The following is a 12961-nucleotide window of genomic DNA, read 5'->3' as shown; positions in this document are numbered from 1 at the left end:
GTCCGCTCCGCGGTGACCGTTGCAGACGGAGTCGGGCCAGCGTGGCGGCAGCGCCCGCCGAGCCGCTGTGTGCTCCTGTGGACGGAGCCAGGCGGGCGGAGGTGTGGGAAGGTCTGCCCCGGGCACGCCCGCCCGACCAGGGGTGACACAGGAACTTAGATCCCACCCACTAAAACCTATTTTGGCAAAAAGAAGACCAGGTGTGACCGCTCGCCCGTCACAGCCCCACTGTCTCCAGGCTGTGAGCAATGTTCGAGGGTGTCCCGTGTCTGGTTTTGAGGGGCTCTGGGGGAGGGAACGGGGATCTCTAGCGACTGTTGGTGCAATTTCCTGAGAACGTGTGAGTACTTCACAAGTATGGTGGGAGGGTTTTGCAGCTTTAATCCTCCCAACACCGGCCAAAAGCTCTGCCCCCAGAGGTGACGCCCACGCGGGAGGTGGGAGGCAGCGCGTGGCCCTGGGCCTCTCCAGCTCACTGGGCCGGCCGCGGTGGCGGTGAGGCCCCACAGCGGCACGGACACGTCATGCCGGGGCTTCAAACTCTCAGGGCCCCGACAGCACCCCCGACGCGGCTCCAGGGCGACTGGCCTCCAGGGACAGTGAGGGACAAGTGCCATGAAACCGTCCCTCCCGCTCCCCCCCCCCGGGGTCCCCCAGAGGCTCCAGCGTGACAGGATGAGTCCCACTCAGGACAGACCCGCCTGGACCTGCACGTGCCGCCCCGCCCAGCGAGGCCCGGGCCTCAGGATGCCGCCGACGGGCACGGGCACGGGCAGGACTTTCGGGAGCACGTCCCTGCACCGGCCCGTGTCCCTGCACCGGCCCGTGTCCCTGCACCAGCCCGTGTCCCTGCACCGGCCCGTGTCCCTGCACCGGCCCGTGTCCCTGCACCGGCCCGTGTCCCTGCACCAGCCCGTGTCCCTGCACCGGCCCGTGTCCCTGCACCAGCCCGTGTCCCTGCACCGGCCCGTGTCCCTGCACCGGCCCGTGTCCCTGCACCGGCCCGTGTCCCTGCACCGGCCCGTGTCCCTGCACCGGCCCGTGTCCCTGCACCAGCCCGTGTCCCTGCACCGGCCCGTGTCCCTGCACCGGCCCGTGTCCCTGCACCGGCCCGTGTCCCTGCACCGGCCCGTGTCCCTGCACCGGCCCGTGTCCCTGCACCGGCCCGTGTCCCTGCACCAGCCCGTGTCCCTGCACCGGCCCGTGTCCCTGCACCGGCCCGTGTCCCGGAAGCGCGGGCCTCACGCTGTTCAGCGGGGGTGTCACCTCAGAATCCAGCCTTTTGCTCCAAAACATCCACCCCCGGAACTGAGACGGCGCCCGGCTGAGGCGGTGAAGGAGGCCGCAGCCGGTGGTGCTCACACTTTATTCCATGGTGGCGCCCGGTCAGGTCACCGTGCTGGCCGTTCCCACAAGCACTGCCCGGCCCAGCCCGCAGCGCGCCCCCATCCACACGAGAGCAGCGCCCGCGGCCGCCACATCAGGACCACACGCCACACCAGGCGCGGCACAGGCCGAGCCCGAGCCGCCGGCTCAGCGCTGCGGGTCCGAGTTGCTGGCATTTTTACGTCACATCCACACTTTTCACAATTCCTTTGTTTGCGCGGGGGCGAGGGGAAGGCGGTGGACAGCAGGCTCTCGTGTTAGCGGAGGAGTCGTTGCCACAGGGAGGGAGCAGCTGGGCGCCCGCCCGCAGCGGAAGGCACAGCGCTAGGCAGCGGGCGGTGCAGAGAAAGCAGAGGCGAGGCCGGCAGACAGGAGGGCCGCGTCCACAGATGAAACTCGAGTTCGTGCCTCCTGGCGCCCACATGCCAGGCAGCCGCCTGCCTCCCGGCACCCTAAACTCGGAGCCCGGGCTCGTGCCACGGGACCAGTGACGGGTGGGAAGAGAGGGGGACCAGCACTCATCACAGCACACTTGGCACCGGCGGTTCTATCCGAGGGTCGGGTTAAAAGCTCAGTGACGGGGCAGACAGGGATGGGGCCACGACGGGGCTGAGGTCTGACCCCTGCGGCCCCGCTCAGGGGTGATGTGTGTTGCCTGGAGTCACTACACTCACTACCCCCCGATTCCCACCAGCCCAGGAAGAGCCCCGGTGCCTGTCTGCCCGTCAGCCCCGAAAGCTAGCGCTGCGTCAGGGTTTGCACGGCGGCCGCACCGTCAAGAACAAGCGAGAGCCCCGACCGCTGCCCAGGAATCGCTATCTTAGAGCTGGGCTGAGGCCAGGGCGGGCGCTCACGCCACCGCCCCACGCTCGTCGCCCGCCGCCTGACTGGCCGCCAGTCCGCGTCCCGAGGCCGAGGAGGTGACAGGGCGGGGAGCAGGCGCCCTACCTATCGCACACACCACACAGCGCGACGCCGCGGCGGCCGGCGCTCTAGTGCTGCCCCTTGGTCGACTTCTTCTTCTTGGACTCGTCTCGGTGCTTCTGCTTCTTCCTCTTGCCGCCGTCCTTGAGTCCTAGGGAGACACGGCGTGTGAAACACTGCGCGGCAGCTGCCCCCCGTCCAACCATCCCGCACTAACAGCACACACGGCAGGAAAGCCACGCCTCCTCACACGGCACGGCCCACACCTAAAGCTCAACCAAAGGCTTGGCTTCACCACAACTCGGGCGCCACGGCCGCCGCCTGGGCCCACCGGCAGGGCACAGCCCATCCCTGGCGTCCCCGCGTCCCCCACCCGAGTCTACACCCCGGGGACCAGCACGGCTTCTGGCCGGTGGTGGCGCCCGAGGGACAGAGGCAAGGCCCCCGGGGCCCCGTCCGAGCCACGCGAGGCCCTCTGCCCGGAGCAGCTCTGCAGCCCGGGGCCGAGGCCTGTGGAACGGGCACGGGGCGCACCCTGAAGAGCCCAAGTCACGGGGCGACGTTTCACAGCCGTCTCCAGTCCTGACCTCGGCCGCCCACTGAGGACGCAGCTCAGCGACCATCGCAGGCGTCACAACCCCGTGGTGGGTGCCCACAGCCGCGCCTGCTCCCGGGTGGAAGCCGAGGCGCACAAACAAGGCTCCGGCCCCTGGGTTCTCAGCGTGGCATCGGGGCCTCCGCCAGCCTCCGCCCTCGCCATCCAGCAGGAGGTCCGCGACGTTTGCAGAGCCGCAGCACCCGAGGTGAGGGCGGGCGCCCCTGCTGGCAGGGCCGGCTGTGGGGACACGGACCTGGGCCCTGGCAGAGGACCTGACAGGGAGACAGCGGCCTTGGAGGAGAAACGTGGGACCAGAGCCGCGGAGCCTGCGGTGTGTCCCGACGTGACTGCAAGGAGTGGGACGGGACGAGGTGGGGGAGGCGGCCGCGGCGGGCCCACCTGGGTCCTTCCTAGTGGGGAAACCCGGAGGCAGGCGGGTCACGGTGAGAGGGGCAGCGGAGGCCCACGGCTCGTGGGGGGCCAGGCACCCCACCAACATGAGGAAAAGGGGAAGGCCTCCTCACTCCCATTCTTATTAAACATGAATTTCTAAGTTTAAGAGCACAGGAAGCCCGGCCGGCGTGGCTCAGTGGTTGAGCGTCGACCTAGGAACCAGGAGGTCACGGTTCAATTCCAGTCAGGGCCCATGCCTGGGTTGTGGGCTTGGTCCCCAGTGGGGGGCGTGCAGGAGGCAGCCGATCAATGATTCTCTCTCATCATTGATGTTTCCATCTCTCTCTCCCTCTCCCTTCCTCTCTGAAGTCAATAAAAAATGTATTTAAAAGAATAAAGAGCACAGGACAATCACCTCGGACTGACAAGGGATTTAACGAGAAAACAGAGCTGGTGTGTGTTTGATTGGCGCAGCCACACCCCCCCACACACCCCGGCACGCCTCCCGGGGAGGTGCCCGCCCTGCACCTGGGGCCCATCAGAGCCCCTCAGCCCAGGAGCTGGGCAGATGCAGACACAGCCCCACCACCTGGTTGGGAGATTTCTTCAAAATCGTGTCAAGTGCCCTGCAGGTCTGGCTCAGTAGAGAGAGCAATGGCCAGCAGACTGAAGGTCCTGGGTTCAGTTCCTGGTCAAGGGCATGTACCTGGGTTGCAGGTTCCATTCCCGGCCCTAGTCGGGAGGCAGCCAATCAATGTTTCTCTTTCTCTCTTTCTCTTCTCTCTCTCTCTCTCTCTCTCTCTCTCTCTCTCTCTCTCCCCACCCCTTGCTTCCCTCTCTCTAAAAATCAATGGAAGAAATTTCCTCGGGTGAGGATTAATAAAAAAATGTTTTTAAGAAAATGGATGTGTGATGGGAACGGTCCTCGTCTGATTCCAACAGGCCGGACCCGCAGCCACATTTGGGTCAAAGGTTCAAACCCAGGGGAGCACAGCAAACAAGCTGCTGGTGGGTGCATGCGCTGAGGGGATGGGGGTGGGGGGCCGAGGAGGGTGCTCCAGGGCAGGTGGACACTCAGATCCCGCCAACCCTCCCACGCCCGCTGGGCCTCGCACCTCACCCGCCCTGGCCCTGCAGCTCCACCCACAGCCCCGACCAGCGGCCAGCGGTGTGCGGGCCTGTGGCAAAGTCCTTCCTGAGGCGGAGTCAGGACTGGAAGGAACGCTGGCTGAGCCCGAACACGGTGCAGGTGAGTGACAGGGCGGGCACCCGGGCTCCTTGGAAAACAACTCCTCTGCTATTTCCTTAAAATGCTCAATGTTCACATTAATTTAAAACCAAACAAAGACGTGGGCCGCCCTGCCAGGGATTTCGAGGAGACACGTGGGGGCGCCTGGGAAAGAGCAGCTGCGAGCCTCATGGAGAAGCGCAGGCAAGCAAGTCAGTTTCACCGCAGACAAGCCCCCACCTCCCGCAGACCTGCCCGCCAGCTCCCAGCCCGCAGCCCGCAGCGAGGGCGCGGCGGCAGGTCCGAGCAGAGTTAAGGGCATCCTGACCGGTGGCTCAGTCTGTTGGAGCGTCGTCCCAGGTTGTGGGTTCGATCCCCAGTTGGGGTGCGTGTAGGAGGCAACCAGTCAATGTTTCTCTCACTTGCTCTCTCCCTTCCTCTCTCTAAACATAAATTTAAAAGTGTTTAACAGGAGTTAAGGATGGAGGCCCTCATTCCTGCGTTTTCCCTGCGCAGGAATTTCTTAGTCCTTCCCAGCAGCCGCACCTGCGGGAGCGTGACTCACGCAGAAGCCGACCTCCTGTCTTCCTGGCCACTTGCTGGTTCCTGGGCTGTGCAAGGGCACACGGGCGTGACGTCAGAAATGAGCTGGCGAGCTTTATGGATTAGAGTGGAAGGCAACGCACGTTAAGAAGCCAAATGCGCCCTCGCTGGTTTGGCTCAGTGGATAGAGCGTCGGCCTGTGGACTGAAGGTCCCAGGTTTGATTCTGGTCGAGGGCACATACCCGGGTTGTGGGCTCGAACCCCAGTGTGGGGCGTGCAGGAGGCAGCCGATTGAGGATTCTCTCTTATCATGGATGTTTCTCTCTCTCTCTCTCTCTCTCTCCACTCCCTCCCCTTCCTCTCTGAAATCAATAAAAATATTTTTTTTAAAAAGCCAAATGCCAGCAACTGAAGCTGCTTCCCTTGCCCCTGCTGCCAGTGCCGGGCCTGGTGGCCCAGAGCCAGGGCCAGGGCTAAAGTCACCCCCCACCCCCGACGGCCAGGCCCCTTCCGTGCATCCTGCCGCCATACGTGAGCCGAGTGTGGGACTCTCACTTCCGCACCCGAGTTCCGCGCGTGAGGGGGTCTCACTATTTCAGTGTAAACGAGCCACTTGCCGAAGCTGCCGCTGCCTCCAGGCAGCACTGCCCCGGCCTCAGGGCACCGTGTCCCGGGAGCCAGGTGCCTCCCCTGTGCTTCTTTTACAGGAACGTTACTCGGGACTTGGAGTATGGCGGACGATGACCAGGCCAGCTGAGTGAGGGGCCAGCATGAAGCGGGCCCCGCGGCCACAGGAGGGGCCCAGCCGTGGACGCTGCGGAGGGAGCTGCTTGTGGGACGAGGTCACCAGAGACCAGGTGTCAGCGCCCCGCAGGCAGCAGCGGCTCAGATGGCCTCGCCGCCCCCTTTCCTGCACCCTCCTTCAGGGCGCTCCTGCCGGCTGACCGCTCGCTGCGTGTTTGTGCGAGAGTCACGCCTTTAATTCCGTGTGACGCGCTCAGTCTTCTCAACGTCTCACAAGTTGATTTTAAAAAAGGAAACAACAAAAAATGTTTGACTCCAACATTCAGAAATGCTCCCAGGGTAGCTGGGTCCCCAGAGCCGGGGGCTCCGGCCGAGGCAGGCCACCCCGCAGCCACGGCCGCGGACTCGTGCCGGCGCTCAGAGAGATGCCCCACTCCCTGCGGGACCGACGGGCCCAGTGTAGACACTGACAAAGGCAGGTGGCTTCAGAGAGAAGGACTCCGTGTCCTCTGCTAAGCTGGCGTTCCCGGGGTTCTCTGGCAAGTGACCAAGTGCCTTCCACTCCCAGGCACATCCGGGACACGGCCTGGCGCTGAGCGTGGATGCGGCTTCGGCCTGGGAGACGGGCTGGACCACACGCCTCCCTCCCGGGAACTGGGACCTCCTGACCAGGGGGCCGAGGTGTCCCTCCAACCAGACGACGCACCCATTAAATCACTGTCAAGCAGCGCTCGTCCAGGGAAATGGAGCCTGCAGCCCTGCCCTGGTCCCGGCCCAGCCCCCGAGCTGCAGGAGGGACAGGGAATCCTGGCGAACATCCATTCAAGGCCAATGGGTCCTTCCTGAGTCACTCGGACTTCCAGCCGCCCCTTTTACTGTCACCCACAGAGGCTTCTCCCCAGCGGCGGCAGCGTTGGTGGCATGGCCGGCCCCAGGGGCGGGGCTCCATTCAGGGGGTGGGACACTTCCTTCTGCCTGAACAGACACCCAGAAGGACTCCAGAGATAGATTTCGATAAGAAAGCTCTGGGAGATGAACTTATTTCTGCCCTAAGTCCACCGAGTTAACCTCACGCCGTCGCGGGACACGAAAGACCAAGGGTGAGCCTTTTCCTCCCACACAGCCTGCAGGATAGCTGCACCCTCAGAGCCCCCCCCCCGGATTTGAAACAGGCCCCCCAGAGCCTGGGACAGCCCCCCCCCCCAGAGCCTGGGACAGCCCCTCCTTCCCCGGGACCTGGGACAGCCCCCCCAGAACCTGGGACAGACCTCCCGGAACCTGGGACAGATCCTATGCCTGGGACAGACCCCTGAGACCTGGGACACCCCCCCCCCCCCGGAACCTGGGACAGATCATATGTCTGGGACAGTCCCCCCCCGGAACCTGAGCCAGACCCCCCCGGAGTGAGACAGACCCCCGAGAACCTGCGACAGACACCCAGAATATAAGACAGACCACAGGCCCGGGAGCAGGACGGGACAGCCCCAGGGGCGGCCGTCAAGGCCACCAGGCCCACAGGAAGCAGCGGGCTCAGCACCCACCCAGCCTGACAGAGCCCGGGCGGCCGGTGTCACTCTGCAGTGAACCAAACACGGGGGAAGGCAGGCGGCGGAGGAAGATGCCGAGGCGGCAGCGCGGAGGCTGCCTGGGCCGGTCCGTCCAAGACGGACCCGAGACCCGAGTTACCGAAGGAGCACTGAGGCTGAGCTGCCCCTGGTGACTGTGGCGCCCGCATCCGGGCCAAGACAACACATTCATACAGAAGGTGGCACCCCTTTAATCGTGGGGTCTCCGGAAGGCGCCTCCCCTACCTGCAAGGCCAGCTGACCAGCCGCACCTGCCCACCCTGCCCATCAGGTGAGGACACAGCACAGCAGTGATTTCTGTCCTCGCTGGCCTTGGGCAGGACGGGGCACGTCCCTGGGGGGGCGCTCTGCCTCAGTTTCCCTCCGCACACCTGCTGAGAAGGTGGAGGGGTCCCAGTGGCTGGCGGCCCGATGGCGGCCCGGCTCGTCCTCGTCCTCGTGCTTGGGCGGTGGGGTGGGCCTGTGGGACCTCAGAGGGCGGGCGCTGGTGCTGGCGGGCTGCTCGGGCAGCGCGTGCTGGCCTCGGAGCCGGCAGGCCTCCCGGAAGGCGTCCTCGTCGGCCACACCTGCAAGGACAGACAGGGTCGTGTGAGCGGGTGCCACCCTCGCTCTGGAGCAGGAAAGCTGCCCACCTCCTCAGGGGCACAGCGGGGGCCGCACGTCGCTGAGGGATCGACCATGGGAACGCCCGCCCGACCCGAGGCCCAGGGGACTCGAGGGCACCCGCTGGAATCCGTCCTCAGACTCGCTCTCCGCACACTGACTCTAGAACCTGCACCCAGGCCCTGTCCGCCCCCCAACGCTGGCCACAATGGAGGCACCGGAGGCCCGTCCCTGTCCCACCCACGGCACTGGCGTCAGCCACGCTGGACGCACGCCCCACTCGGGACAGTCCCCCCGCCCAGAGCGTGTTCCTTTGGCCTTTCGAGCCTAGGAGTGCTGCACCGCCAGGGAGGCCAGGAGGCCGTGGCAGCAGTCAGATTGCAAGTTCACCCTCTCGGCAGTTTTTGACGAAGTCATGCTTCCCTTCCAGTGCCCGAGGCAGGACGCACACGTGGGGCAGGAGACACCTCCGCCGGCTGCCCTGCCCCCACGCCATGCCGGTAAGAACTGCTGGCTCCAGAAGGTCCTGCGGTGCAAGGTGTTAGGACAGAGCTGAGGCCTGAGGCCTGGGCAGGGCAGTTAGAGCTGCTGACCTCATGCTGGTGGCTGAGCACCTGAGCTCGGCAGTGCTGAGAGGCTGGTGACCAGTCCTCGGGGTCTGAGCTGGGAGGACGGCTCGATCCTCGCAGGAGCCTGGCCGCGGGGCCCAGCACGTCCTCCACGGCAGGGCTGGCCGAGGGGCCCGGGTGCCGTCCGAGAGGCCGCGCCCTCCCACACCAGGCAGCTTTCTGGGAAATGCTGGGCTCTTGGTGGCCTGCCTTCTGGGTTTGCATTTTAGAGGATTTCCAAACTGTGTCCAGTTCTGTTTTATTAAACCTCCGACCTGCACAGTCCTGGGCACGGCTGCGACCCACAAACATGCATGTGGGCTTCACAGCTGGGGTCCAGCTCGCGGGACATGCCCTCGGGGCCCGGCCTCACCCCTGCACCCATCACATCCCCACCCATTTCCCCAAGCAGCTCCTGCAGCTGCGAGGGAACCCCAGCTGACGTCACACCAGAGCTCACAGCCCCCGCCCCCCGCCGGCTCCTGTCAGATGGCCCTGTGGGTGAGCTGGGCAGTTGGCTGGTGTCGGACGGCCCTCCCCTCGAGGACCCGCCTGCCCCCCAAGAGGGTGCCAAGACCCCCGCCCCCAACACCGGCTGCTCACTAGGCAAGCAAGCAGCACCAACTGCCCAGGCCTCGCGCTCAGGCCGAGACCCACGCGCACTGTGGGCCTCTCCGCGCGCCGAGCTCCTGGCAATCGCACGGGAGCACGTGGACCAACCCCTGGGAGCGGGTGGAGAAATGAGCATGTAGCGGCTTCACCGGCCTCGCCCGAGTGGAAGACGGAGGCGCTGATGGCTGGGTCCTGTGCTCAGGGCCCATCACTGTGGTGTCCAAGGCGGGCAGACACCAGGAGAAACCTACACGAACCCTGACCCAGGTCACATCCTGGGGACAGACAGCGGGCGCCCCACATGTGGCAGCAGAGGGTCAGGACCCCCTGCCTGCTTGAGGCCCTCACACCGGGTCACCCACCCCGTCACAAGTATCACTGCCCACCAGAGGGTGCCATCCTGTCAGGTCTGAGTCTGCCCTGTGAGGCTGAGCCTGAGCTGCACGGGTGCGGGGGGGGGGGGGGGGGAGTGAGGAGGGGGGGAGTGGCAGTGGCGGACCCCGGAGCGTGTCCACAGTCCCACTTACCTCGCCAGCAGGGTCCCGCTCTGCAGGGGGACTCAGGACCCAGTCCACCCTGCAGCCCTGTCACGGGAAGGAAGGAAGCGGTGGCACTGGCGCTCACCCACGGCGGAAACCCACGTCCACGAGCACTCATCACCGTGTCCCGCACAAGCAGCACAGCAGCTGCGCTGGGCCTGGCTCGGGGCAGCACGTGGGCGGGACTTGGCAGGGCCAAGACGCAGGCCCCCGGCCCCCTCGGATCCAGCGCCCGGGCGGGAGCCACGGGGCAGCTGTACATCAGCCAGGCCCCCACTCTGTCTGGATGAGACACACCCACTGGGTCAGTGGTGACACCACCTATCCCCTTGCTCAGCGCCCACATGGGCCGGGACGCTTCCAGGGCCACTTGGTATGTGTCTGCTGTTTGGAAAAGTCACTAAGATGTTCAGCGTGATGTTCTGAGAACACCCCAAATGCAGAGAAACACCAGACCTCTCTCTCTCTCCGCGTTCCCAGGAGCACAGCCTGGGGCAGGGGTGGGAGACTGGGGGGGGGGGGGGGGGGGGGGGGGATGTGCACACCGCACTTCCCAGCAGCCTTCAGATCGTACTTGCAGAGCCCCTTGCCCCTGCACCTGGGCCCCGCCTCCTCGCAGCCTGCAGGCTGCGCAGCCCTACTGCATGTCCTATGGTCAGGGGGAGCCTGCAGCCGGGCTGAGCTGGGCCTGGGGGCCCGGCCTCCACGTGAGCCACAGAAATGGGTGGGACACACCACGGAGCCCCGTCGCGTGCGAGTCCCTGACCGACTTACCTGCATGGTCAACCTGGAGGACACGTGACCTCTCGGCGCCCGCCCTCCCAGCCCTGCTATGGGGTCCAGGGTCTGGAGCAGGGCCCCAAAGGTGCCTATGAAATGCTAATGTCTCAAGTACCAGAAAAAACCACTTGAGGACAGGAAGTAACGGTGGAGAGAAACCAAGACTAATCAATCATTCCTCCGCTCACCCAGAAGTTCTCACTGGGCCCCTGCTCGAGGCCACACAGGACCCCCAAACCCCTTCATCCCTGTGTGCACATCACCAGGCCACCCTTCAGAGCGATCCTGAGCTGTGAGTTTGAGGAAAGGGGTCTTAAAAGGGATAATCCTGCCTCGGCCGCATGGCTTAGAGGTTGTACATCCACTGCCCACTGCCCACCCCGCCTGCGATCCCAGAAGTCACGGTTCAATCCAGTCAGGGCACATGCTCGGGTTGTGGGCTGGTCCCCAGTGGAGGGCATGCAGGGGCAGCGATCAATGACTCTCTCATCATTGATATTTTTTTCTCTCTCTCTTCCTTCCTCTCTGAAATCAATAAAAAAATTTTTTTCATAAGGATAATCCTGACAACGTCCAGGGGCACCTGGGGAGGGGACACTGTCTCCATCCTCACGGTGCTGTGTTCTCACCCCGGTCCCAGCCTGGGGACTCTCCCACTGCTGACCAGAGACGCCCCTCGGGCCTTTCCAGAGCAGGTGTGGCCAGAGCAGGGCTGCTCCCCCTTCCGGGCCCCCAGTGACAGGGGTGTCAGCACAAGGCGGAGTCCTGCCCACTCCCGCCCCGTGAGGAGGTGCTGGGCTGCTGGACACTACACAGGGGGGGGGGGGGGCAGGGCGGGGGAGAGATAGTTGTGCACAGCAAGGACCACAAGCCTCCCATGGCCATGCCTCAGTGGCAGTGTGTGTGTGTGTGTGTGTGTGTGTGTGTGTGTGTGTGGGTGTGTGTGTGTGGCGGGGGGCGAGGGGGGAGGGGAGTCCAAGACACCCTGGACTCTCCAACATCCTCCTCGGACTGCACATTCCGAGCTCTGTCATGTCTTTTCGGAATCCCCACCCACCACCCTCCAAGCACAACCCTCGTGGCCTCCCACCCACATGGCCCCTGCCTGTGTGCTCCTCACCCTACAGGCTTGTAGGGTCAAAGGAATCTGCTCCATGTGGAGGCAGGTTTCTGCTTCGGTTCCAAGGACACAGCCTGTCTTCTTGTGGTGGGGGACGCCCCAAAACCACAAGGGGCCCCAGGAGCTGCTATTTGACAGGTAACCATGCGGTTTTCCCAGCCCTGCAGGCTCGGGTGGTATGACGAGAGCTTCAAGAACAGGGTCTGGGCTGGAACCTCCCTTTGCTTGTATTCCTTTGCCCCCTCCAACCCAGCATGCAGCAAAGCCCCCATAAACTGAGGATGCAACCTACTTTTCAACTGCATGCTGAACCCCTAGGGTAAGTGAGTGACAGAAGCGCAGGCCACGGAGGGGGGTGTGGGGGGGGGGGCACACATCCCTTTCAGGACACAGGGTCCCTCAAAGACACGGGAGGTCCTGACTTCAGAGCACACAGTGAGGACCAGGCCTGCACCAGGGGCAGGAGCGACTCCGAGCTGTGAGCGCTCACACCACGTATGACATAGGCACCTACACACAAACATGTTTCCCGCACCACGGCTGTGGGCACTGCAGGAGACAGGAGGGGAACAGCTCTGAACCCGACACACCTGCCCCGAAAAGAAACCTCTAAGAAGGCAGGTTCACCAGCAGCGGGGCCTGCAGGGCAGCTACAACCCCACCAGCAGCCCACCTGCCACACCCACCAGTCACCCTTTGCTTTCCAGAAAGCACTGTTGTTAATCCTCCCCTGAGGATAGCTGTTCTCACGGATTTTTTTATGAGAGTTGAAGCGGGTGGGGAGGAGAGGAAAGCATCAATAGGAGACAGTTGGTTGTCTCCTGCAGGCACTCCAATGAGGGCCTGAGATCCAACCTGCAACCCAGGTACCTGCCCTAGACAGGGAACCAAGCCCTCCTTCAGTGCACAGGCAGCTCTAACCACCGGGCACACTGGCCCGGGGAACCCAGAACATCCAAAGGCATTTTCTCATGAGAAGCTCCTTGCTATCCACCTTACAACCCATCTTCCAAGTGAAATGCAGTGGACAATGACGGCATGGTGCAGGCAGCAAAGCAGACATCCTGGGGGGGGGGGGGTTGCCCAGCAGTGGGCACCCAGCCCCAAAAATCACCCAGGAGGATGTAAGCCAGGTCTGTGGCTACACGGTGCCCCCCCCCCCCCCACCCCGAGGGCTCTCAGGGTGCCTGAACCAGTCAGTACACACTGGGGGGAGGGGGGCAGCTCACAGGGAGCGGGGCAGCTCACAGGGAGCGGGGGAGCCCGAGCCAGTGTATCCTGGGGGTCCATTCACAG

General features: G+C 64.4%; 1 protein-coding gene across 10 annotated transcripts in view; it reads right to left on the bottom strand.

Annotated features, from left to right (window-relative positions):
* Positions 1-1352: 1352 nt before the first annotated feature.
* The window catches only part of DNAJB6 (DnaJ heat shock protein family (Hsp40) member B6), a 55413-nt gene continuing 43804 nt past the window's right edge, over positions 1353-12961 (bottom strand). For all 10 annotated transcript variants that reach the window (XM_054726659.1, XM_054726658.1, XM_054726662.1 and 7 more), the window contains 2 exons: positions 7775-7969; positions 1353-2461 (listed from right to left, as the gene is read on the bottom strand). In XM_054726659.1, coding sequence (XP_054582634.1) covers positions 2379-2461; positions 7775-7969 — 278 coding nt within the window. In that variant the 3' untranslated portion in view covers positions 1353-2378. The remainder of the gene's footprint in view (positions 2462-7774; positions 7970-12961) is intronic.

Source organism: Eptesicus fuscus, chromosome 14 (assembly GCF_027574615.1).
Source record: "Eptesicus fuscus isolate TK198812 chromosome 14, DD_ASM_mEF_20220401, whole genome shotgun sequence".
Lineage (NCBI taxonomy): Eukaryota > Metazoa > Chordata > Mammalia > Chiroptera > Vespertilionidae > Eptesicus > Eptesicus fuscus.
This window is presented reverse-complemented; position numbering and strand designations above follow the sequence as displayed.